Raw genomic sequence first — 25,653 nt, 5'->3', positions numbered from 1 at the left:
ATAAATAAATAACCAGAGAGAATGCAGCTAAAAGCATAAGAAACGAGTATTCTAGGGGTATGTCAAGCAGTTAATAAAAACATTTATTTTTTTGGATTATGTGATGTGTTTTTTTATCTATTACTTTTTTTGTATTTTAAATTTTATTTATTTTCTCATTCTAAATAACTGTTCACCTACTATCTTAAAAAATAACATAAAAAAGACTTCCAACATTCTCCACAAAAATCTCAAGAATAAAAGTGTTAAAGGAGCAGCACTTCTAAATCTCTGCTCACCCCATATGATGTGCTCAGGGGTGCTTTGTTCCCCAAAGTCCAGCCCAGAGTGGAGCAAGAGTGAGGGAAAGAGGCAGATGCAGAGAGAAAGGTCCCAGAATCCCTGCTTTCCCTAATCCCCCTGCCTCCTCTTGCCTGTTATTCCAGTCTACCTTGGGGTCTCTGGAACTCTGAGAACAATCCTGTCACCCTGAACATACTGTGTCTAGCACAGAGGAGAACAGAGTAGTGTTTTAGCTTGGTTTACAGAGCCACCTTTGTCCATGGTCTGAGCTTAGGTCAGAATTGCTTTTCTTTTTCTTTTCTTTCTTTTTTTTAAAAATGTTTTAGTTGTAGATGGACACAGTACCTTTATTTATTTTTATGCGGTGCTGAGGATTGAACCCAGTGCCTCCCTCACCCATGCTAGGTGAGCACTCTGCCACTGAGCCTCAGCCCCAGCCCTCAGAATCAATGAAAAGCAGCAACCTTTTTGTGGGTGTGTTCATTGGGAAGTATATATCTTTTTTCTAAAATATGAAGCCTATGTGTATTTCTCTGTTTTCACGTCAAGTTGCTGTTTAAGAACAAATTTTATATACGCTAATAAAACAAGTAACTGTAAGCTCCTAGAAGTAAAGAATGGCCTCTTATGACTCTATATTCCCTTTATGCTTCGTATCAGAAATTCATTCAGTTCAGTGGCAGGAATCTGAAAAACAGTAGCCCAAACCCACAAAGTTTTGTCATGTAGAATAGGTCCTTATTTAGCCTATCTGTGTTCGATTATGGACGCGCTACAGATCATCCCTGCCCAAGGTTTCCCCAGTTCTCTGCTTCATCTCTAAGGAATAGCCCTGTCTTCCAAGATGGCTGCTGGAGCTCCAGGTATCACTTCCACATTCCAGGCAGCAGAACAGAGAATGAAGAGAAAAGCATGTATTTCCATTTTAAAAAGAAGACTTCTGAAAGTCCCTTATGATTCTCCTACTTACATCTCATTGCGCAGAATTTAGGGACACAGCCACACTGCACTGCAAAGAAGGCTGGAGGAGATAGTCTTTTAGTCAGCTGACTGAAAATTGGAATCTATTGCTAAGAAAGAAGAACTTAATGTCTGATGATTCTTTCTTCTTGGAGAAGGTTTAAAGAGATTAAAATTGAAGTTAAGGAGAATAAATATCCTGAAGGATTAAGATGATAGAAGTGCTCCAAAGACAACTTACTCCAGGAAGAGTATTTGCAGAACCAGAGGCCGCTCTGTGGGTGTTAACATTTAGCATGCTATTTGTTGGATTGTTTTATGAATCCAGAAGTAGACCTTTTAATTTGGAAAAATAAGAAATAAATACCTCCTACTTCCTGAGCACAGAAATAAAATAGCCCTGATTAACATGTCAGTGTGCTTTACCCTAATCTCTTTCCCGAGCATAAATAATTTATTAATTTATAACAAATAGGAGGTAGTTTTTTATTATTATTTATAGTGGTATCTTAAAATGTACTTAAAAAAATAAAAATGATACAATGGAAAGTCTTCCCTCCTCCCTTTGTCTGGTTCCCTTGATCTCTGCTGATTGTAGTTTGCCTAAATCACAGCAGTTTATTTTTGTGTATTTAGCAAATAGAAACTGTCGTGTTCTTCCTCCCACTCTTTACACAAATGGCAGCCCACCATACCCTGTGGCTCATCTTGCCCTTTTCCATCACGCATGATTCTGCACCCATTTTCTGCCACATCAACGCAGAAGCCTCCCACCACCCCCCACCCCCCACCCCCCGTTCACTTGCGTGAATTTCCTCCCTGTAGATCCACCTCACTCATTCAACAGCTCCTAGTGATGAGGACTGGGGTGGTTTCTCTGGTTTTGCTATTTCAAACAATAAACAGCCTTTTTTGGATCTCATTTGCATCCATGAACATATCCAAGGAATAAACTTCTAAAAAGTGGAATTGCTACATCAGATGCATCGTCGTTTTGATGGGTATTGACAAATTGTTCTTCATGTTGGTTGCAACAATTCACATTCCAAACAGCCACATCAGAGAGTGCCTGTGACCCCTGGGCCTCATCAAAAGTGTGTATTTTCTAACTTTTGGATACTTGCCTAAGTTGAAAAAAAAATCTTGGTATAGCGTTAATTCAAATTTCTCTTATTATTAGCAAGGGTGATTGATAGCTTTATATAGATTGCTATCCTATCAATGTTCCTTTTTCAGTGCATGCCCTTCATGATCATTTATTTAATCATGAAATCTTTGGGCACACAATGGTCTGCTTGACTAATAAATATCAAAAGGTAGAAGGTGGTATCTTCAACTGAGCGGATACTGGTTCTCCCTACATCATATCCCTGAGGAATAGACCAGCTATATTCCGGATAAATGGACATTTTTAATGTTAATTAGCTCGGTATTGCTTTATTTCTAAGATATTTCCAGAGAATTGGAATAAAGGAAAAATAAATTTAATATGTCTGTTAAAAAAGCAAGGTGAAGACAGGGATGAGGTCAGTGTACTAAATACCTGTGACCACGGCTACAGGCAGCCACATATTTGGCCAATGCAAAGAGAGAAACAGAGTTCAAGTCCGCTGCACCCCACAGTGCTCTGTTAGACCATTAGACCACAGCTCTTTGTGGATCAGAGAGTGCATGGAGGGGAGACTTTTCTTCTGCCTTTGCCCTGTATCTGCATTTGCCAGATACTATGCCAGATGTGAGCTGATCAACAGGAGCAACAACAACATTGGGAGGAAGGTGGCCCAGCTAAGGGGAAGCAAAGACGCAGAAGAACTTCCAGTGAGAACTTAAAAAGGGGTGGGGTACAGTATGGCAAAGAAAATCAGTCAATCAATCAGTTCTGTGTAGCTCAATGGTAGAGTGCTTGCCTGGTATGCCTGAGACCCTGGATTCCATCCCCAGCTCTGCACCACCCACGAAATCAACAAATAAATAAAAAATGAAAATGAAAAAAGAGAGAGATGGGGAAAATCTTAGGAAAGAGCTGCTCGGAAAGCACAGCAGTCAATGAGACAGCGGCCTCCCAGTGCAACCTAAAGATGGACGGGTTATTCAAGTCAGAGAAGAGGAAAGCGTCGTTTATTAAACTCTAGGATTTGTTGTAAACTAACATTACCCTAATTCTGCTGAAATTCCTGTAGTGCTCTGTGGCCTGCTTTCTGCCCTGACCTCGGTCAGATTTGTTTTGTCATCTTGAGCTGCTTTTTCTGGCCAGAGCTTGGAGTTGTGCTCTTTAGATGAAGGGGGACTGGTTCAAACTTGGATGTTGATGACACATCATCAGTAAACATTCAAGTTCCTAGCAGAGGGGAATGTAATTCTAAAAATATTTAGGAAAAAAAATGGAGACCATCAAAGGCCCGGACTTTGCTTTCCAGCATACTTCACACATAAAATTGTCACTTTAAATCTAGATGGAAGCCAGTCTGAGGCAACATGATTACAAGTTCGAGGCTAGCCTCAGCCACTTAGTGAGACCCTAAGCAACTTAGCGAGACCATGTCTCAAAATAAAAAATAAAAAAGGCTGGAATGTGGCTCAGTGGTTAAGCACCTCTAGGTTCAATTCCTGTACTTAAAAAAAAATTGAACAATTAGTCAAACTATAATTATAACTCTGGTAAAAGAGATTTGCTTATAGAAAGGGATGTAAGAGGCAGAACATAGTGTTAAAGAATTAGGATGAGAGTATCAAAGAAACTCCATATTGTTTCATTTTCTTTACACACACACACACACACACACAACCAGAGACATACACACACAAAGCACAGCCATTGCTCAGTATCAAAATAAACTTGCTTTATTTTCCTTTATGCAGATAAGATGTCCTTTCTCCAGACACAACCAACAAGTGCTTTCACTTACAGCACAATATTTTGTCTTTCCAGGCAATCTATAAGCCATTGTTGAAGCAGGTTGTGGAAGAAATATTTAATCCTGAGAAGCCAGATCCTGTTGATATTGAGCATATGTCTTCAGGCCTCACTGATCTCCTTAAAACTGGATTTAGCATGTTCATGAAGGTAAGCAGCCTTGAAGAGGTAATCCTGAGGAGAATGACATTCCCTTGGCTGGGCATGAAAATGTGGTGCTCTGATATCCCTGGCCAGAGCCACACAGATAACTGTCTGTATTTTAGCTCTTCTAAAATCAGGACAGTCTTTGTTTACCTTTTGGTTATGAGTAGCCTGACCTTGCAGCCTCATACAGCTTCTTCTGACCTGAGCACTGTCATTTCCCACCCCCTAGTGCAGCCTAAGGTGGCATACACCAACCCACTCCCACATGGGGAACAGCACTGGAAACTTCTCTCCTTGTGACCCTCATTTCACTTAACCATGAATCCATATACTATTCACCAGGCCTAGTGATAATCCTTTGCTCTTAACTCTAGAACTTATGTTATAGGTTAACAAGCAATTCTGCACAGTCCTGTGACTAACATCAACCTAAAATCCATTTGGAAATGAATGACTTGGGTTTAGGTCCAGGAGGCTTCTAAGTGACAAGTGCTAGAACTTCTCTGGCTCATATCTGGGGTGGGTCAGAATGATTGAACAGCCCTTGAAGCAGGGATGAAAGGAGGAAAAGTACACAAGTGGCTTCTATTTTTAACCTACTATAAAGTTTCTAAATTTAAAAGAATCTAAACAAGATTACAGGCTGACCTCCCAGGCTATGCCAGGATTTCAGTGGTCATAACTTTTGGAAATAACAGAATGTTTTGCCAGTTTCAAAAAGTCTTTGAAATCGTGAATTAATCTCAATAGAAGATCTGGCCTTTCAGAATTCAATAAATGCATATTCCAGAAAAACAGCTTATTCCAAAGCCCGAGGACAGACGCCAGACAATCAGACTCTCAACCAAGCAGTAAATGGCTGGAGCAGACACACAGGGCTCAGTTCTGCTGGTCCCAATTACCAGCAACTTCTGTTGCAATGCCTGGCTGCTGCATTTTCCAACTCCTACAGGTCCCCCTCCTCCTCTTTCTTTTCTTCTCTTTCTTTAATGAAGCAATGCAGATCGGCTTCTTTTATTATTATTATTTTTTAAGTTGTTGACAGACCTTTATTTTATTTATTCATATGCGGTGCTGCGATGCAGACACAGTGCCTCACACATGCTAGGTGAGCGCTCTACTACTGAGCTACAACCCCAGCCCCCAGATCCACTTCTTAAAAGCACCTGTGGGCTTCTGCATTGAGTGTCAGTAAGTCCAGAATCGCTGAGCAGCTCCTCTTCCTAACTAGCCCTTTGTGGTTGCTAATTTGTTCAAACACTTCCAGGTTGAGCATAGTTTCCAACCTTCTCCACTTGACCTCTCTCATTCTCACATTCACTCCTGAAGAGACACTAAATAACAAGTGTGGAGTTTCAGGTCCAGGTCAGTAAGGACTGAGAATGGCACAGTGGCCTCTCTGTCCTTTCCCAGACAGGCTTCTCCTCTGTGTAAAGTTGGGCCCTGAAGGAAGGGGTCTGACCAAGGGTGCAAATGGCAGTTTGCTGCACTCTAAGAGGTGAGTTTTGGGTGAGAGGGGACCTTGACTCTATTCCTTGTCCAATGATGTCCCTTGGACAGGAAGAACAGTTTATTAGCAAAAAGGGTTCCACGATCACATAGGTTTGTAAAAAGCTGGGTCAAAAAACAACTTACCTGTGTCATTCAGCATCTAGGCTTTACCTGCTAATGGACCCTGTGCCTTTCAGAGGTGACCATGGAGCATGACAGGCTGCACAGTTGTACTGTGGGAGGACCACGCACAGGCATTTCCCACCACTGTTCCATGACATGGAACATCTAGGAGATGTCACATTTTAATGCTACCCTTTAAACTCTGCATCTTCCTGAGATCAGAAGCTCCACTATGCTAAATGCACTTGGCCTAGGAGGAATCTTAGAACCATCCTGGGCCAGCACTGGGAAACTGCACTTCCCTCTTTCCCAAGTTCCCCATTCCAAACCCCATTGTGAGGGCTCATGAAGAAACACTCTGGCAGCTGGAAGATGGTATCAGAGGTAGGTTTCCACAAAGTGAATTAAGAAAAAGGAATCAGAGCTGGGCACAGTGGCACACACCTGTAATCTCAGCTACTCAGGAGACTGAGGCAGGAGGATCACTTTTTTGTTTGTGTGTGTGTTGGTGTTGGGTTGAACCCAGGGCCTTGTGCATGCAAGTCAAGAACTCTACCAACTGAGCTGTATCCCCAGCCCAGGATCACATTTTTGAGACCAACCACAGAAACTTAGTCAGACCTCATCTCAAAATAAAATAGAAAGGACTTGGGTTGTAGCTCAGTGGAAGAGTTCTTGCCTAGCATGTGTGAGGCCCTGAGTTCTATCCGCATAAATGATTAAAAAAAAAAAAAGCAGGAGGAGGAAGACCACCCTGTTCTACCAATAGCTGTCAGTATCCACTGCTCGGTCCTCAACTCTGGGCAGGGCATCTCATCTGTCCATCTGGGCTAGAGAGACTCTCCCTAGGCTGGTAGGAAAGCCCTTGCTACCCCAGTACCCCCAAAGAAGAATCATTTTGTTGTATTTCTGATTGAGTCTCTATGGTGGGATTTTCCTGACATTTCATAGAGCTCGGCAAAGAAAGCTATGTGTGGCCTATGTGTTCAGGATTTGGACATAATTGTGATAAACTTGCAGCCAATAGGGGTTTTGAGGAACCCCTAATTTCCCAAAGACACTTCTTTGAGATGGAGGTGAACCCATCAAGAAGAGATTCCATTCCACTCTAAGGCCCTTGGAGAGAGGGGTGTGGAAGACACAGTCTCACCTGGTTATGGTGGTTTACCAGTCTCCTTTGAGAAATAACCTGTGATCAGTGTGTTTCCATCCTTTCTTGTATTAAGCCTCGTGACCACCCTAAGGGGTAGGTCCTGTCATTATCCCTGTCTCCCCAGTGAGGAAACTGAGTCAGAAAAGCTGAGCAGTGGAAGTAAGCTCCAGAAGGCTGGATTGTGTCTCACTTTCCTCTGTCCTCAGGTGCTCTCCAGAGGGCAACATAGTGGTGACACCAGGATTTATCCAAACCCCAGGCTCCTGGCCACATGTCTTGGCTCTGAGATACTGCCAGGCATTTTTTTGGAAGTTAAATATTCGTATGTTATTAATTCTGGTTTTCTTCAGAATTACTCACAAGCACAAATGCTTTCCCTTTCCAATATCTGTGTAGCTGTGAATAAAGTCTATGCCTGAGTTGGTCCCTCAGACAGCCAGTTCTGCTGGCACCCTGTCTTTTCCTCTGGGACTTGGCCGCAGGCTCTTGGGTGGTGCACCCCAGGAGGATAAATGTGTGCATTGCTATTGAACTGCCTCTGCACATGGCCTCTTCTTTCTGGATCATCAGCCTACATATCACTCATGCCTTTCTTGCCACTTGCTGCCCTATTCTGTGCCTCTGCTCCTCACTTCTCACTCAAGACTCCCCAGTGCTGAGCCAGGAGGAAATAAATAGGCAGAGCTGATGAAACAAAACCATCCATGTGGAGCCCTTCCCCTGCCTGGGGCACTATGTACAAATGGGAGATTCTAGAAGTGCAGCATCAGCTGGAAGGGAGCCAAGTTGCTGGCCCAGTCCTACTCTTTCTCTGTACTTAGAGATGGTCTCATGAACCATGTTTGCTTGAGGTCACCCAGAGGCAGTATCTGTAGACTGTGCAGAAGACAAGGGAAGATTGAGAAACCAGTGAGAGATGTGCTTGGAAATAGGACCTCAGTGATTCCCACGGGGTGCACTGTGTCTGCCCTCATGGCCAGTAACAGAGCACAGGAAAGAGTTGTCCAGGCTCCTGTCCTCCTCAGAGCTCTATGCCTTGTACACACTCCTGTGGCTACCCTTACACAGTATGCTGTAATCACACTTGTTAACTTTCTTTCTGCAGATTAATGTTTTTCTTCAGATTAGCACAACTCGGTCCATTGCACATTAGGGGAAAGAGACATTGTTTCAATGGGTTGTAATCAACATTTTATTTTAAAGACACGAGTAGAATACACTAGATCAGAATTCATTGCATTTAGTGAGGTAAAACAGCACGCCCTAGGAGCTGATATATACACACACACACACACACACACACACACACACACACACACCCATGTGTGATTTAACTGTGTTTCTAACAGCTATGGCTGTGAGAGCGGAAGGCGATCTAGGTCAGATTCTCTTCTGTATTCTCAGTACTTGGCATCTGGATAAGCCTTGTGTTTTAGTCAGCTTTCTCACCACTGTGACCTGAAGACCCAACCAGAACAATTTCAGAGAAGGAAACATAGTTTCAGAGGTCTCAGTCCATAAGTGGCCAACCCCCTAAATTTGAACTGAAAGTGAGACACAAAATCATGGTGGAGGCATTTGACAGTTACATCCCAGCTCATCCCTATCAGAGGATTAATGCCCCATTAGGTGACATCTCTCAGAATCTAATCATTTTGCCTTTGAACAGTCTTGCATTGTCTCACATGTGAGCTTTTGGAGGACACCTCATACCTAAACCGTAACTGGTGCTCACCAAAGATGGGAGGGAGGTTAAGAGTGGACCTATTATAGTGTTCTCTCAGAAAGCAGCAGTTTTAACTCACTGATTCCTTTTTCCAACTCTATCAGTTCATGGGGGATATATTCCAAGACTACTGTGGATGCCCAAAACCACAGATAGTGCCAAACCCTTGGTGGACTGTTTTTTTTCTATACACACATACATGAATTTAATGCCTTTGCCATCTTAACTAAACACATATCATGCACTGTAGACATACCTTTTGCAGTTTGTAGTGTGACAATAAAACTAGAACTGATTTCTTTTTCTTCACAATTTCATGGGTAGATTGGCTCTTACCATTTGTCTTAGCAAAGTCAGCATACAATTATTTTTTTCTTTCCTTATTAAGTCAAGAACTTTCACTTTTTCAGTTGAGGGAAGCACTTCTAAGCTTCTCTTTGGCATATTGGAATTGCCAGCATCATTATTCTTCTGCTTTGGGCTATAATTATGTAAAATAAGGGTTCTGAACACAAACAGTGTGGTATTGCCACAGTTGGTCTGATAACCAGTATGGCTGCTAAGTGACTAATGTGTGGGTAGCATCTGCAGTATAGATACTCTGAACAAAGGAACAATGTGTGCAGGCAGAACAGAGCAGGACAGTATAAGATTTCATCACACTGCTCAAAACAGCATGCAGTTTTAAATTTCCAAATTGTTTGCTTCTGAAATTTTCCATTTTATATTTTCAGACTGCAATTGACCATAGGTAAGTGGAACTGGAAAGCAAAAGATCAGTTAAGTGGGGCGTACTATATAGCTCTGAATCCAAGCTTCATTTCGGTTATTTCACAAGCTATGTATAGAAGGTAGCAGCCTTATCAATCAACTCCAGTGACCCTCAGTGGAGTCCCTGTCCTCCTTTCTAGTGGCTACTAGGCAAGGTGAAGCTGACCACTGGGTCATCATTACATAATCCCCAAAGCAGAGCTCATCACACTCCCACCACGTGCACAGCAGAGGCAAGGCCACCTCCACCTCTGTCAAAAACAAATGATAGTCTCATCCCCTTTCCACACAAACAGCATAGAAACCTGTTTCTTCCAACTTCTTTGTCTCCTTGGAGAAAAGGACAAAAGCAAAAGGGCTTATTTGCTAGGGAAATTAAGTGAATTGAGAGAGAAAGATCCTAAGAGTGGTCAGATAGAAGATGAGTGATACCAGGGGAGATCTGAAAAATTGAGAAATCTCTTTTCTATTAGCCTCCTTTTTTTTTTAGTTTCTGTAAATAATAGATGGCTATCTGTTTTGCACATTCCTTTCCCACCAATCTCATACATTCTGTACTAACTTCCTTCTGCCTTCTGTTTACAATAGAGTCATGTGACACATCTGAAGTCACACCCATGCCTTAGAACTTGGGCCCCACCAACTATGTGACCTTGGGCACATCATTTAGCCTCTTTTTTCTTGACTTTCCTAATTATAAAATGGGGATGGTAATAGCACCAACTTTATAGGGCAGTTATGAGAATTAAATGAGTGACTACATACACAGAACTCAGAACAGTACACAGCCTGTAGTAAGTGCTATGTAAGCGTTTGCTGATCTTTTCTAGAATTGTGACTCTTGAGAAAGCAGCCACCTAGAGCATCTTTGTATCCCTGAACACAGCTGGTACTCAGGCATTTGGCATACACAGCCAAACTGTTGGGTGCATAAGTGATTCAATAAAAGAGAAGAGCTGGGCACAGTAAGTGCATGCCTATGATCCCAGTGACTTGGGAGAATGAGGCAGAAAGTTCACAAGTTTGAGGCCAGCTTGGGCAACTTAGCATGCCCTGTCTCAAAATAAAACAAACAAAAAAAAAAATTAAAAAGAACAGGGATGTATCTCCATGGCAAAGCACTCCTGAGTTCAATGCCTAGAATAGAATAGAATTGACACCCCATCCCCAAAGAAGACACAGACATTGCAGATTTTACTAGCAATTTTCTCTTGACAGAAAGACATGTGATTTAGTGCCCTCCTTTATTGCGTCTGTCAGAAGTCACCCTCATAAGGCTGTGATGTGGTTTTCCAGACTCATTTCTTTCTTCACTATGGTCCAGCTTGTCAAGCTCCTCAGTCTTGGGGGACACTATTCCTCCTATGGCAAATTGTGATGAGCCAACGAAATACTGTACAGGTACCACACAGGAGGGTTCAAGGCCTAGAGGCCCACAGCGGTAGACCCTGGCCATGCAGAACACAGAGGCCCAGCCCAAGATGGCTTAGGACCCTGACTTCCCAGAAGGCTTCAGTAGCATAGTTGCTGTGCGCTGGGAGAGGGCAGGAGCTGTCCACCAGATTTGCTGCTGCTCTTGGGCCAGCCTCAGCTCGCTAGGCAAATGAAGACCTCCATTCCAGGCACTTGGAAGTGGCTCCCAAAACCAGTCTATTTATATACATTTTTATAGGCAGCATTTTATGAAAATGCCTGGGTGTCTAAGATTCTCTGCATCAAACAAATTCCACATGAGCAGGGAAGTCAAGGTAGCTGGATTCCACCCTCACTAGTGACAGAACTTCATTTATATCATATTACGATTCATTGAACCTCTCTTTGCAAAGCCTTCTTGTGTAAATCAGAGTGTCAAGAGAAGTCTTTCATCCCACTTGTTCTGATTATTTGTTGTCTCTTAAGAAGTTATCCCAAAACATTGACTAATAATACGAACCCCCCATTATGTTCATGACTCTGCAGTCTGGGCAGAGCTCAGGGTGCACCCCCCAGGGAGAGTGGCTCATTCTCATGGACACTAAGTTATGCTGAGCAGCTCCTGGTAGCTTGACCATGCACATGGGCTGGGGCCCCAGTCCCTCTCCACATAGACCTCTTGAATGAACTTTCTCACACGCGGCAGCTGTGTTTTAGGGGCAAGCATCCAAAGAGGAACAGCCAGGTGGAAGCTGTATTGTGTTTTACGATGCAGTCTTCAAAGTCACGCAGCATCACTTCCATAGTAGAGAGACAGACACCAATGCACACCCAGGTTTAAGAAGAGACTGAGAAAGGACCAAGAGCATGAGGAACAGAAAACATTGTCAGGATCACTCTTGAGAAATGCAGTCTGCACTCCGCTAAATACATGCTTGACTCTCCGGCTGGGTAAGGGCAGTGTTGGGCTGAAGCTAGGAGTTTTCCCTCCAATCTTGAAGACATGAAAATCATACATACTACCGACCTGGCCTCAAAATAAGTGAGCCCAGAAAGGCTTTCATGATGAAGGCTAACTTGCTATTTATCCAGGATGTTTTTTAATATAATCTAAAGGAAAAGGAGGGGGGAAAAAAAGTACAAAATCAACTTCCTGCGAAGAAATGGAGGTGCAGAACTTTCCTCAATTTCTATGGAATCCTGTAAGGTAAACCAGACCAGCTGGGTAGAAGAGCTAGCACGTCCACCAGGTCACTCTTCTGTACCTCTAAGAAACTGTTCCAATTTGGCCTGATGCACTTGTGGCTCACCCATTTGACTGCCAGCTTCCAAGGGCAGCCAGGAAGCCCACTGGGTTCCTGTGGGACTCAGAAGAACTGTGAAGGGCCAACCCTGACATTCCTGAAACAGCCCAGCTCCCTCTCTGTAGTTCTTCTGCACAGAGCACCTTGAGCTCCTTAGAGGAAAGCTTGATAGCAATCTAATAAATAAATCAAAACATTCCTCACCCCCACATTAATTTAATTTAAAACTGGCATGTCTAATAAGCAGCAATTTTAAAGTGCATTTCTGGAATTTGTGGGTTGGAGTTCAGTCTCCTGAAAACAATGTATTTTATATCTACTCCATGTGTTTGGACCTCGGCTTGTTTTGACTAGAGGACATGATTTGTCAAGATGTGTTCTCTGCTGGAATCGGCATGAGGAGGAGGGTGGGTTTTATCTAACGAAATTGCATGAGGCCCTTTCACCTCCTATCCTGTGTGCTTTTTAAGTAGTGTTCTTTGTTGTTATGTGGCCATGTTTAATTGGAAAAAATAAGAGATTTGTGAAAAAGCTCATGAAAGCTACCAAGGCTTACCTCTGAGCTTTGTCTTTGAGTTGATACAAAAGCCCCATCGCCCAAGGTGGTGACAGAAAAAGACCCACAAGGAGAAATGAACGACTGCTCAGCAGGCCCTGAAAAACTGGGCACAGTGAGAAGATAACATTTGAAACTTTTTCATTTGCAATTAATATGTCAACACATTGTGACAACTTAATCCAAGAAAGGGCAATTATGAGGACCAAGGGGTGTCCCAGAGAATTCAAGCACAGCAATGCAGTGGACCTCAGGAAGGACTAGGACTAAGAACTGGAAAGCCATGAGGGAGGTATGGAGCTGGCTAGTGCCCAGCCTCTGTTAGGTGCTCAATAGTTCTAGCTGAATGAATGGCTGAGTAGCCAGTCCATGGCTTGGTTCTTTTTGAGAGCCTAGCTTGGAGCCTCATCTGTCTTAGTTCAAATTTTGATTCAGAGGAAAAGGTCTGTAGTTGGCCTAGCCTAGTTCTGGACTCCATTCCATGACCAATCAACTGTAGCTGGGCAGCAGGATCACATTGTAACTACATGGCTCCAAACATGTGCATGGGGGACTACTGGCTTGTGGACTGGAGAGAGACCTACAGAGGAATCTACCGCAGGTGTCAGCAGTGAAATACCCAATTTTGGAATGAATACCCATTTTGGAATGAAGAGTGAAATACTGAGCTTCAAGTGAATTTTGATGTTAGATCCTTGAACTTGAGAGGTAGATATACCTTGGATATCATCTAGTCCAGCTCCTTCTTAGTCACACAAGAGAAACAAGAGTCAGAGAGAAACTGTTGGCTTAGGTCTATCATACTTAACAGCGTTTCTGACAAGAGGAAACCATCTCAGCATTCAAGTTGTTGATTAAATGAGTACAAGTTCTGGAGTTCCTTTTTATGAGGTGGGGTTTGATTGATGTCTAACACTAGCTAAATGTGTTCCATAAGTTCTAGTGAAATGGACATTTGGTACAACCCGTTAAGCAAAAAAAAAAACAAGAACTTGCTGCTTTGCTTTGTCTGGAAGTGAATAATTCTTGAGATCTTCTGCTGTATGGAAGGCAGACATAAGATGAACTAGATCAGGGTGAATTAGACACCACAGCACAGCTAGGTCATGTTTCTTATAGCTTGTTGGGGAGATTCCCAAGAAAACTGAGGATTGCAAGACAGAGGAGTGGTGCAGGAAAGGTGATATGAGAGCACAGAGGAGTAACTCAACCAGGATCAGAGGAAGTTTCCCAGCGACACTGAATTTTGTCAGACTAATAGGAATCAGGAACAAAGTAATGAACTGTTGTGGTATGGGGGGAATTGCTTTAGTTTCCAAGTGAGGAGCTAAGGTGGCATGCAGGCAGTAGAAGAATATTAAGACAGAGGTAAGCAGAAGCTAGATTAACAAGGGCTGGAGGTTTGGAGTGTGACCCAAAACAATGAAGTGGCATTGAAAGTTTTTTTAAGAATACACAAGTTTACATTTCATGAAGATAGTCCCAGTGGCATTAAGAGAAGGGAAAACAAGGGCCCACCTGGCATCAGGCAGGGAGGGAAAGGGAGAAGGTGAGAATCTAAGCTCAGGGTTCAGGGAATGAGGAGGCATTGATTGAATGTGGCAGTGAGAGGAAGTTGTCTAGGGCCATTTGCTTGGTCTGGAGTGACTAGATGGATGTGGTTGACATTATCTCTTATTGGGAAGCAGGAAATGGAGAAGGTAACTTCTATTTTGGCGTGAACAGCTTAGGGGCTTGGGAGACAGCCCTTAGGCTTGGCAGAACCTGGTCCAACAGTAGCAAGCTGGAGCCCTTGGAATGTGTGAGGCATTGAACTGTGAGTGGGGGAGGGGTGCCTAGGGAGGATGTGGGGAAAAGAGCAGGAACTGGAGGTATTATGATTCGGATATGAGGTGTCCCCCAAAAGCTCCTGTGCTAATGCAGGAGGTTAAATGATTAGATTATGGCAGCTGTGACCTAATTAGATGATTATTTCCATTTGATGGATTTGTGATTTGAATAGATTATTAGGTAGAAACTGTAGGCAGATGGGGCATAGTTGGAGGAAATAGGTCACTGGGGGTATGTTCTCAGTGCACCCCACCCTCCTTTGATTTCTGGCTACCGTGAGTTCAACAGCTTTCCTTCACTATGCCTTTCTGTCACAATGCTCCTTGGACCCAGAACAATGAAGTTGGCTGAACATGAACTGAACCTCTGAAACTGTGAACCAAATAAACTTTTCCACTTCTAAGTTGTTCTTATCAGGTATGTTGATCACAATGACAAGAAAAACCTGACTAATATAGGAGACCAGACCAGATGGGAGCACAATATGTAATGGAGCAAGTGGAGCAAGAGAACAGCATCTTAGGAGGGCTCAGGGAGGAGGGAGCGTGGGAGAAGTTTCAGGAAGGAGGAAGCCATCTACTGCAGCAAATGCAGCAGGGAGGTCAAGCTCAACAGCAGAGTGGCATAGTGGCATGGCAGCCTTTTGCAATGTGACTGAATGGGCAAGTCCACAGGAATCTGGTAATTGAATGATGTTTCTAAAGAACTTTCAGTTTGAAGAATTGGTTTATCAATGGCAGTGTGTGGATTGCAAAGGAGGACATTTATATCTCTTCAGGGAGATAGTCTTGAATTTTAGTCTCAATCCTACAGCATATTAGTTTGGTGACTTTGAATTATCTTACCCTTTAAGCTTCAGTGTCTCTATAAAATGGGGCTTCTTCCTACTTCATAGATTCTAAGTATTGCCTAGAGTAATGGCTCCCCTCTCCCCAGTTTTCCTCCATAGCACTTACCACCTTCTGCACTTACCAGCTTACTTATTTATTTTTACCCCACCCTCCACTCTACCACTAAAACTAAGTTCTACCACTAAAACTAACTAACACCCCAATTCTTCTCTGTTTGGTGCATTGCTGAATCCCAGATGCTTCAAGCAGCATCTGACCCTCAATAAATATTTGTTGAATGGACAAAAAAACTAAATAAGAAGCACAGCATTAGGCATTAAATATCTGGTGACAGTGGTGGCAATGTTACCAACTCCCGTGGAAGAAAAGCCCTTGTTGGGCCATCTTCAAAGTCAGCCTGGGTCTTTCCAGAGTTTAGTACTCTTTAAGGCCCATGCTCCGGTTTCTGCCTCTACAAGGCACTGCCCACTGATGGAGAATCGGGGACCTGACCTTCCTTGTTCTAGGGACAAGTGAGCCACAGAGGGAGAGAAATTGAGTAAAGGAACACCATGTGAGGGAAGTGACCACAGGATTCCCAGGGCTCTTAGAAAGCACCCAGAAACCAGAAGCAACAGAAAGCCTTTTGACAACCCCATCCTGGAAGCCACTTAGACATCAAAGGGCTCCCTTAGGGTCCACACCTGCAAAAAGGACCCACAGCCTCTGCTGGAAAGGCAGCAACGCAATATGGAGGGAAACCATCTTCTGTGACCAGAACTGCTGTCTTAAAGTCACAGCTGGCAAAGGTTTTGAAAATGAAAGAGCAGAGACACTGACTTGCTTTATTAATCTGTGCATGTGTGATGGCAGAAATGATGCTCAAATCTTTCATCTTCAAAGTGTCTCACCATGAATTAACTTACAAATGGGACCCAGCCATGTATGGCTGCTAATAAAGATTGCGTTATTTGGGTGGAAGAGGCTCCAGTTCCCAACAGCCTGCTGACCTGACATGGTCTGAAGGGAAAGTCTGGTATCAAAACATAAATCTAAACTAAAACCCAAACAGCAAACAGCAACATGCATTAATTAGACCCATTTATTTGTACAAAACCAGCATTCCCTCCACTCCTCCAGGGAATTGCTCTTTGTTGTTGCTGTTCGTTTCTTTTTCCCCTTTTCATCTTTCAATACATCTTTCCAAGATTCTTGCCATGTACTACAGATTCCAGACTCTCTTATGGAAAGCATATGTCACAGGGAACATATTGTACCATGCTGAAGCTCTGGAGTCAATTGTGTTTCTGTTCTAGGATTGAGAAACGACAGTTGTTTGTGGGGCTGGGAGAAATCCCAGGGTCAGTTATTCAGCCAGACAAACCATGAGCAAAGCACTTTCTAGAAGCTCTCTAAGATAAGAAGGGCATCTCCATTAACCTGTGCAACCCATTCACTTGTTCATTCCTCTGTTTTATTTATGTAACAATTTCTGACCATTTCCTGTGTACTAGGTACTATGCTCAGCCCCATAATTTCAAGGCAAATGTATGCAGTCCCTTCCTGTCAGGAACTCAGAGTCTGGAGGAGATGGTATATCAGGGTAGCAGTTTGGTTTTCCAAGGCAAAGACAGAGGGGGCTATCAGGCTGGAATCATGTGCAGAGGTTGAAAGATATCTGGGGAGAACTTCTCAGAGGAGGGCGTGCTTTTAAGAGAGAAGAGAAGAGAAGAGAAGAGAAGAGAAGAGAAGAGAACCTCCCAGGCTTATAGTTAAGCAAAAGAAGCAAAGTACCATGTAGAGCAGTAGAAGTCAGGGTGGTGGTTATCCTAGAAGAGGTGACAGGAGGGGGCTTGAAGTACAAGTTTTTACTTCTTGATCTGGGTGTTGGGCATGCAGGTTTATTTACTTTGTGAAAATAAATGAAATTGTACACTTGTGATGAATGCACTTTCTGGGGCCTATATTCAATAAAATGTCACATATTCAACAGAATTTCCCAAAAAATGCAAATAACCAAGCATTGAGGCATGCACAAGTCATTGTGAATGACTCCAGAAAAAAAAAATGTGGAGAGGAAATGAAGACTTAACCCAAAGCTATGCAATATGAGCCTTATATACTGAAGTATATATACTGAAGTATATAGAGGAGTTTGAACTTCATCTTCGTGGCCATGAACCTCTATGCAGAGAATCTGCACATATAACAGAGCTGAGCAGTAGGTAGGACTTTAGCCCCTAGCTCTATAATTTCATTACTTCAATCTTTTCATCTGTAAATACATTAATAGTTGCACTTGCCTTCTAAAGATATTTTCAGAATTAAAAAAAGAAAATGCACACAAGTAGCATTGTGCTCACTATAATCAATTCTAAATATTGGTATATTAGAAAGATTACTATAGGCTGGGGATGTAGCTCAGTTACTAGAGTGCCTGCCTCACATGCACAAGGCCCTTGGTTCAATCCCCAGCACCACAAAAAAAAGAAAATAAAGATTACTAGGTAGAAATGAAGGGAATGGATGCAGAATATCCAGACCAGGGACTGAGAGATGAAGCAGAAAGCTGTAGCAGTAACCTAGTGAAGAAGTTGGGGATGTGGGAGTCCAGAAGATACTGATGACTGTGAGGGGCAGAAAGGGCAGGACTCAACCTGAGAGACAAAAGAGGCAGCAAAGTCTGAGGTGGCTCTCCTACGTCTGGCTCAAGTGACTGTGAAGATGGCATGTGGTTCGAGTTTCAAGCGAAGGGTAGAATCAAAGGAAGGTTGCACATCAAATTTGAAGCCAGTTGAGTTTAGAATCCATGGAGGCATCCAGGTGGCAATGTCCAAGGATCGTAGAGATGTTTGAGCTGAAGACAAACTTGGGAAGTACTTAAAAAATTGTCAAAGGCAGATGAGAAGATGACGTCCCTTGGGATGGTGTGTTGAGGGAGAAGAGTAAGAGACCAAGCATGGAGCCCTAAGCAGGGCCATTTATCTGAGAAGAAACAGAAACCGGGGCTGGGGGTGTTGCTCAGTGGTAGAGCAATTGCCTAGTGTGCATGAGGGCCTGGGTGCCCTCTCCAACAAAAAAGAGAAGAAAGAAAGAGAAACAGAAGGGAAGATAGGAGGAGGGAGGGAGGGGGAGAGAGAGAAAGAAAGAAAGAAAAAGGAGGGAGGGGAAGGAAAGGAAGAAAGAGGAAAGACCAAGAGAGTATCATCATGGTAACCAAAAAGGGTGTCATTAATTGTGACAAATGCCACAGAAATGTCCTGTTAAATAAAGTCAAAGAAGTATCCTTTGACTCCTACAATATAATGGCCATTAGTGACTTCAGTGTGAACGATTCCTGGGGATAGTGTGACAATAGCAGGGTCTCAGTGGGTGTTATGGATGGTGGGTTGGAAGAAAGAAGTCAACAAATGGAAAAGAGGTCAAAGGGAAGGAGAGAGACAGAGCAGGATGCTAGAGGTGGGTGAGGAGTTGACAATCTTTTTCTCTTTTGGGGTGAGGGGCGTACTGGGGACTGAACTCAGGGGCACTTGACCACTGATCCACATCCCCAGCCCTTTTTTGTATTGTACATAGAGACAGGGACCCACTGAGTTGCTTAGTGTCTTGCTCTTGCTGAGGTTGGCTTTGAACCTCCTGCCCCAGCCTCCCGAGCTTCTGGGATTACAGCGTGTGTCACCATGCCTGGCGACAATCTTATTCTAAAGGTGAAAGGGCTTTGTAACTTTTTCCAATATTCACCATTACTAATTTTGAAGACCTTTAGAATTTCTTCCACCCTTTCTTTCCTCCCTCCCTCCCTTCCTTTTTTCAACTTCCTTTCTTTCTTCCTTCCTACTGTGAGTTTCTCTGCAGAATTCAATAAGTTATAAAACTTGCAATATTTAATGTGTTATCCCTTTAAGAGTTTTTAAAATAAGAGACTGAGAAATGGGTATCTTTAGGCAAGGGACAGCAGAACCCAGCTGAGAAAGGAGCTGGGACAGGGAGAGAAAGACTTCCTGGTGCCCCACTGCCCACCCTGCTGCTCCTGGGACACTCCAAGGCCTGCAGAGGCTTGTGCATCTGTGAGCAGAGTGAGTGAACACACGAGCCCCTCTGTCGTGCCCCCAGGTGTGCTCCATCCTGGCCAGGCCCTGAGCTGCTTCCCGCAGCTGGCGACCACTTATCTCCAGACCCTGGCTCCACCCTCCCTCCTACCCACTCCTTACCAATTCAACTCCGGCCTCCAAAAATAACTCAAAACATAATTCTTAGAAACCCTATTGTCCGGCTGGTGTCATTTTGCTAAGTCTGTTCACGGGTTATTTTGCATTTCCTGAGTGGTTATAAAGAGTCATTTTGATTTTAGGGATAAAATAATACTTGGTCTCATTGGTGAAATCATTTGTAATCATGAAGAATTCTCTACAGGATCTGCTGTAGGTTCCAGGCAGTGGGGGTTCTCCACTAAGACTGTTTGAAGAAGTCGAGGTCTGTGCTAGAGTCTGCTCTCCCCAGGGTGGCCCAGTCTCCATCTTTGTACACCTCCCCTGCCCCCGCCTGCTGCGAGTTCTGACTGCTCATTAGTTCCACCCACATTTGCAGAGCACCTGTTCTGGTATCCTGGGAGTTGCAGAGAGCAGGTAGATAAGGTGCCTACCCTGGTGGGTTTCTGTTCTAGTACAGGAGACAGCCAACAGGAAACAAATAAGAGAATATGGTGGCCACAGGCTGTGGGACCTGCTCTGAAGGAACTAACCACTGCAACAACAAAGGGAAGCAAGTTTGCGCTGGGACCTGAACAATTCTGAGGAATATAACGTGCTGTCCTCCGCCTTCACTTTTGTCTGGTAGCCACCAGCTCCTGAGACCTTTCTTTTGGTAAAGTCTTTAAATGTGTGTAATAAGGGACCATGTTATTTTCCTGGTCAATTCAGTCACTAAGCACTGACACACCTGATGGCTGATAAATCACAGTCTCTCAAAGTCCCAGTGCATGATGAGGTGGCGGCCCTGGGCCCACCTCTGACGCTGGTGGTCTTCTGTTTTGCAGGTGAGCCGGCCTCATCCCAGCGACCACCCGCTCCTGATCCTCTTCGTGGTGGGTGGCATCACAGTCTCTGAAGCCAAAATGGTCAAAGACCTTGTGGCTTCCCTGAAGCCAGGAGCCCAGGTACGAAGTCATGGGTGATGAGAACAAGAGTCCAGAGGCAGGAGCGGGAGGGGCCAGCAGGTGTCCCGGTGTCCCTCTCTGTCCTGGATTTCTCTCTCTCCCACCTGCTGCTGCCCCCAGCACAGTCTCCTGCCTGCCCCAGAATCCGCCAGCCTCCTGTCCAGATCCAACCTAGCACCCTCTGAATGGCCTTCGTTCCCCACAGATAGAGTCCATTATGACAGGTTAATTCCCACATCAAGCAAATTAACCCTAAATTGAATCTGTGTTGCTTGCAAAGTAAATTGCTCTCAGGTGGGTGACGGTGGGTGGGTGAAGTGAGCAGAGGGAGGAGAGCTCTCCTCACCCCGTCCTTTCCTATGTCTGGGTTCCAAGGCCAAGGTGTCGCTATCATCACTCCTTAGTGCATTGATTATTCAACCTGTGCTTAGTCACTCAAGAGTTTACCCTGCTTTCTAGGCTCTCTATAGTTGAGGGACAACTCAGAGACCTCCTCCCAACTGTGCCCATTAGGGGACAGATATCGCCGAGACAATAACTAGTGTGTAGCTTTCTCCTGTGAGGTCCCATCCCATTTCCCAAACAGGAAGCCTGCCCTGCAGACCTAGGTTCAGAACACAGAACTTTTGGTTCTATAGGCCTGGATTCTAGTCCTGCCTCTGCCTTTGACTATCCTAGGACTCTGTGGGAGAAAGGTCCTGTTTTCTCACTTAGGAAACTGGGTGGGTTGGCTGTAAATCAGATCCGGTTTGAGAATGTGCCTCTGACATGGTGCCTGACTGGTGGCTGGCAGCACTGGTGGCTACGGTGATTATCCACCCTTTCCGAGTAGTCACCACCCTGCTTTGGAGGAGGGTTTGAGGCTCATGGACCAGTAAAGAGCCTTCCAGAAAAGGAGTGCCTCAGCCTCTGTAGGCTCCAATCTGACTGGGGACCCAGAGTCAGTACCTTGGTAAGATTTAAACCCTCACCCTGTGTCTTTCCCTGGGACAGGGCCACGAGAGCTGCTGGTTTACTTAGGAGATGATCCCAAGAAACAACAGTGAGGGATGAGAAACAGAGATCAGTGAGAGGACGAAATCCAGAACAAGGTGCACCACTGGGCTGGTTATACTGTGTACAACTGAGGTCCAGTCCTGCTGGGGGCCCTGAGGGATGGTGTATGACATGCCTCAGCATCACCTGGATATCTCCCCTTGACTCCCACCCCTGATTGGGACTTGGTTCCAGGGTGTTATCTTCCTGACATTTGGAGGTCATAGCCTCGAGCCACCTCTACACACAGCTGGGCGGTGCTTTGTAGCTTGCAGAACACCAAACAGAGGTGCAGTGCTTCAGGCAGGATGCCAGCTGGTGCTGGGGACTGTCCACCAAGCTGCACAGAAACCAGCTGGATGGGGCCGTGGGATTCCAGCCCAGGGATGGCTGCCCGAGACCTACTGTCATCTTTGTGTGCTGCATCAACCCACTGCCATCAGGGTCCACACAGCCAGCGATGGGAGCCCCTGTTTTCCCTTCTGTGATGTCCTGCTGTTGAGCCAGGCCCTTCCTGCGTCTCTCCTGGCATCCCAAATCCATACTGTGCAGTGAAGCCCTGCTCATACCTGCTTTCTCTTTGCTGGCCTGGTGTCCTCAACCTCAGGAATTCCCTGAGGACAAACTGGGGCTCTCTAGGCCTGAGCATGTAGCAGGAACTCAGTAGTTTGGTGTATTTATTGACTCCATGAGAACTGGTTTGACGAAGCAGTTTTGATTTGATAGGCCTGGGTTCTAGTCCTGCCTCTGCCTTTGACTAGTCTGTGTTAAGTGACTGGGCCACCTGGTGAAGTCAAGCAAGCCTGGTCTCTATTGGTGTCCAGAAAATCAACTAGAGAAGCTCGGAACTGGGTACTTGGGAGCTACAACAGGTACTTGAATAGAGGAGTTACCAGGCATTACCTGTGACCATTCCTGCTGTCATTACTATACCCTATTACGGTCATAGCTGGTGAAACTTCTGATAAATTGGTAAATTCTGCTGCATTTAGGACCTTCTCTGTCAGCAATGTTAAAGATCTATTTAATAAGCAGTTGCCTTTTTTGAAAAACACATTAAAAAAAATTAGAAAGTACCCTTCTCACTGTCCCTAACTCGGTAAACCCAATTCTTAGCTCTTCAAAACAAGGATGCATTGTAACAGCCTGCAGACATGGCAGTCCTCGCTGTAAAAGGATAAATGCAGGCGTCTTCAAAGCCCTGTGACCTGAGTTTGACAACACAGCCCCAACCTCCAAGGGCTTTGCCACAATCTGATCCTGTGCCCAGTCTTCTGCCCAGAGAGCTTCTTAGAGAATTTTGGGCGTAAGGAGCAGCCTCAATGGTTTGCCACTTGTCCTTTGTGCCCAAAGCTCCCCAAAGAGCTAACAGGCCCTGGGAAGATTCCCAAGGCATTAAGGGAAGTGGGTCATTTATCACAGTGTCCTCTCCAAGTTCGGTAAAGCAGGGGGATCACGCGTGTTGGCATTTTCCTCTCCTACACCTGACAGACTCACAGCTGCCATGGCTGGCGGCTAAGCTAAGAGTTCAGTTTCCTGCTTTTAGAGGCACCTTGGGAATCAGGCCTGGTGGCTGAGCCATCTACACAATGACATGTGCACCAGCTCAATTATCTGTGGGGACTCAGACTTCTGTCAAGAATATGTGTAACCTAACTGAAGGGGGCGTTCTGCAGGATCCACACACCATGCACGGCTGGCCTGAGGAGAGGCCACCTCTGCTAGACGCAGCCCCAGTCAGCCTCCTGAGAGCCCTCACTCACTCAGCTCTGGGGCCACACAGAACTTCAAAGCAAATGAGGCTCTTCCGTCTTCCCGGCAGTCCTGCAGACCTACCAAGCTGGTGCCTCTCCTCGCCCAGGGCTCCTCTTCAGTTCCTATAGCCACCTCACTTGCACCCAGTGACACAGACCTGAGGTCCCTGGTGATCCTGGCTGTTGTCATCAGCCTCATTTTGTCTCTCTCTCTCTCTCTCTCTCTCTCTCTCTCACACACACACACACACACACACACACACACACACAATTGGAACTGAAAAAAACCATCCCCTTGTGTGGACTGATCAGTGCAGAGGACATTAGGCCACCTCCTCCCATCCTGGCCATGGCTCACAAGACCCCACAGGGTCTCATCCTCCTCCCTTTGGGGCTTCTTTTCTATTATGCACCTCTTCCCTTCCAGCCTCAGGACTTTGCCTTTCTTAACTATCGTTTCCCAGTACCTCGAAGAAGGTCTGCCACTTAGTGGATATTCATCCATGTTCATTGAATGTCAGATACTAAATATTAGAAATTTATTATATTGTTGTAGCATAAGAGAGAAGTAGATTTTCTGGACCACACAGATCATGCCAACCTATTGATTCATATTGAGAATATGAACAACTAAAATCACTTAATCTCTGTATCTATTGCTACTAATCTATATCTTCCCTATCCTATATATTTGTGGGTGCTTTTTAGACCTAAGTAGAGACACTTAAGATCATTTCTACTAAATTGAATTAACTGATTGCTCAACAATACATTTATTGAGCATCTACTCTGTGCCAAGCACTATTTGTGCAGAGGGTGAGCAGTAGTCAAGCTAGATACGTTTCTGCTTTCTCAAAACTGGGAGTGACTGATAAGAGGCAGGATCTGCAGCTCATGGTGAACATGCAGAGGATACAGGTGGGGGCTGTGGTGGGAAAACCAGAGGAGAAGCTTCCTTCAGATGGCACAGGTTCCTCTGGGAGGAGAGCATTTTGGATCTGAGATGCGAAAGCACATAAGGGATCAGCTATTCAAAGGAAGCCTATAGGAGTCTTTTAAGGCACCTGCAGGAACAAACTTTCTCTCACAAAGAGTGACAAGAATAGCATGAAACATGGGGAACCAGAAACACGTTCCCTCCTCTAGGCCCCAGGACTGTGGGACTCACACGGGATGCTTGCTTTGCTCTCACTGTCTATGGTCACAGGACACATGCTGGTAAGAGAAGGAGGCAAGTTGGGAAAAGTCCTTTTTTCCTGGCCACAAAAAAAGCCCTCTTCCCTTGACTTCATCGAGGAGAGCAACTCCCCAACACACCCCAGACAGCCACAAGAACCAGGTGGGAGTTCTCCCCAGCCAAGCACCAGCCCCTGTGCCCTCACTCACTGGCTGCCTGGTGTGGGATTTGTGGCCAGACAGCTCTGGTCTCCTGAGATCTGCAGCCGGGTGGTGGCAGCAAGTCCAGAAGCCTGTGATTGTGAGAAGAAAATAACAGGGAGGAGCCAGCTGAGGAAGAGAGAGGAGGGCTAGGCGGGCAGGCAGACCCCGCTCCTGCTATTCTTCAGAGGTGGCTTGTGCTCGTCACCCACCCTACTTTCATGCAGTTCTGCAATTCAGAGATGAATATTTAGTGAGGACATGATAATCATATATTTTTTAAAGTATGGTCAGGCATACAAGTTCACAAGTTTAGATATAGTGATTCACCCCTAGAATCCCAGCTACTCAGGTCTCTGAGGCAAAAGGATCACCAATATGAAGACAGCCCAGGCAACTTAGTGAGACCCTGTCTCAAAGTAAAACAATAATAATAATAAAAAAAAGGGCTGGAGATGTGGCTCAGTACTCAAATGCCCCTAAGTTCAATCCTCAATACTAGGGGAAGACAAAAAATGCAAATACACAATTTTGCACACAACTTCTGGGGTTCAAGGAGAACTAAATCCTGCTCTAAAACCTGCTTCCAGGTTATTTTTAAATCGATGAGAAGCCCCAGGGAGGGAGGTGAGTAAATTTAAAAACACCAACTCTACCTACAAAAAATCAGAAGGGACAGAAGATGACCTGAATCTCACACTTCCAGGCTCCTGGGGAGCCTGAAGCACAGCACACCGAGATTGGGACAAGGTGAAAGCAGGTCAAATGGCTTACGAGGAATTTTCCAAAAAAAGAAAATCTATTGTCCCATTGGTGTAAGATCAAACCCTTT

At 44.7% G+C, this 25,653-nt stretch overlaps 1 protein-coding gene across 2 annotated transcripts in view; it reads left to right on the top strand.

The window, feature by feature from the left end:
* The window catches only part of Scfd2 (sec1 family domain containing 2), a 386,233-nt gene that overhangs the window by 355,193 nt on the left and 5,387 nt on the right, over positions 1-25,653 (top strand). Inside the window, exons 7-8 of one of the 2 annotated variants that reach the window (XM_048784468.1) lie at positions 4,172-4,306; positions 20,536-20,655. In XM_048784468.1, the coding sequence (XP_048640425.1) occupies positions 4,172-4,306; positions 20,536-20,655 (255 nt within the window). The remainder of the gene's footprint in view (positions 1-4,171; positions 4,307-20,535; positions 20,656-25,653) is intronic. The other variant, XM_015482103.2, reaches the window with a different exon arrangement.

Source organism: Marmota marmota, unplaced genomic scaffold, assembly GCF_001458135.2.
Source record: "Marmota marmota marmota unplaced genomic scaffold, marMar, whole genome shotgun sequence".
Taxonomy (NCBI): Eukaryota; Metazoa; Chordata; class Mammalia; order Rodentia; family Sciuridae; genus Marmota; species Marmota marmota.
This window is presented reverse-complemented; position numbering and strand designations above follow the sequence as displayed.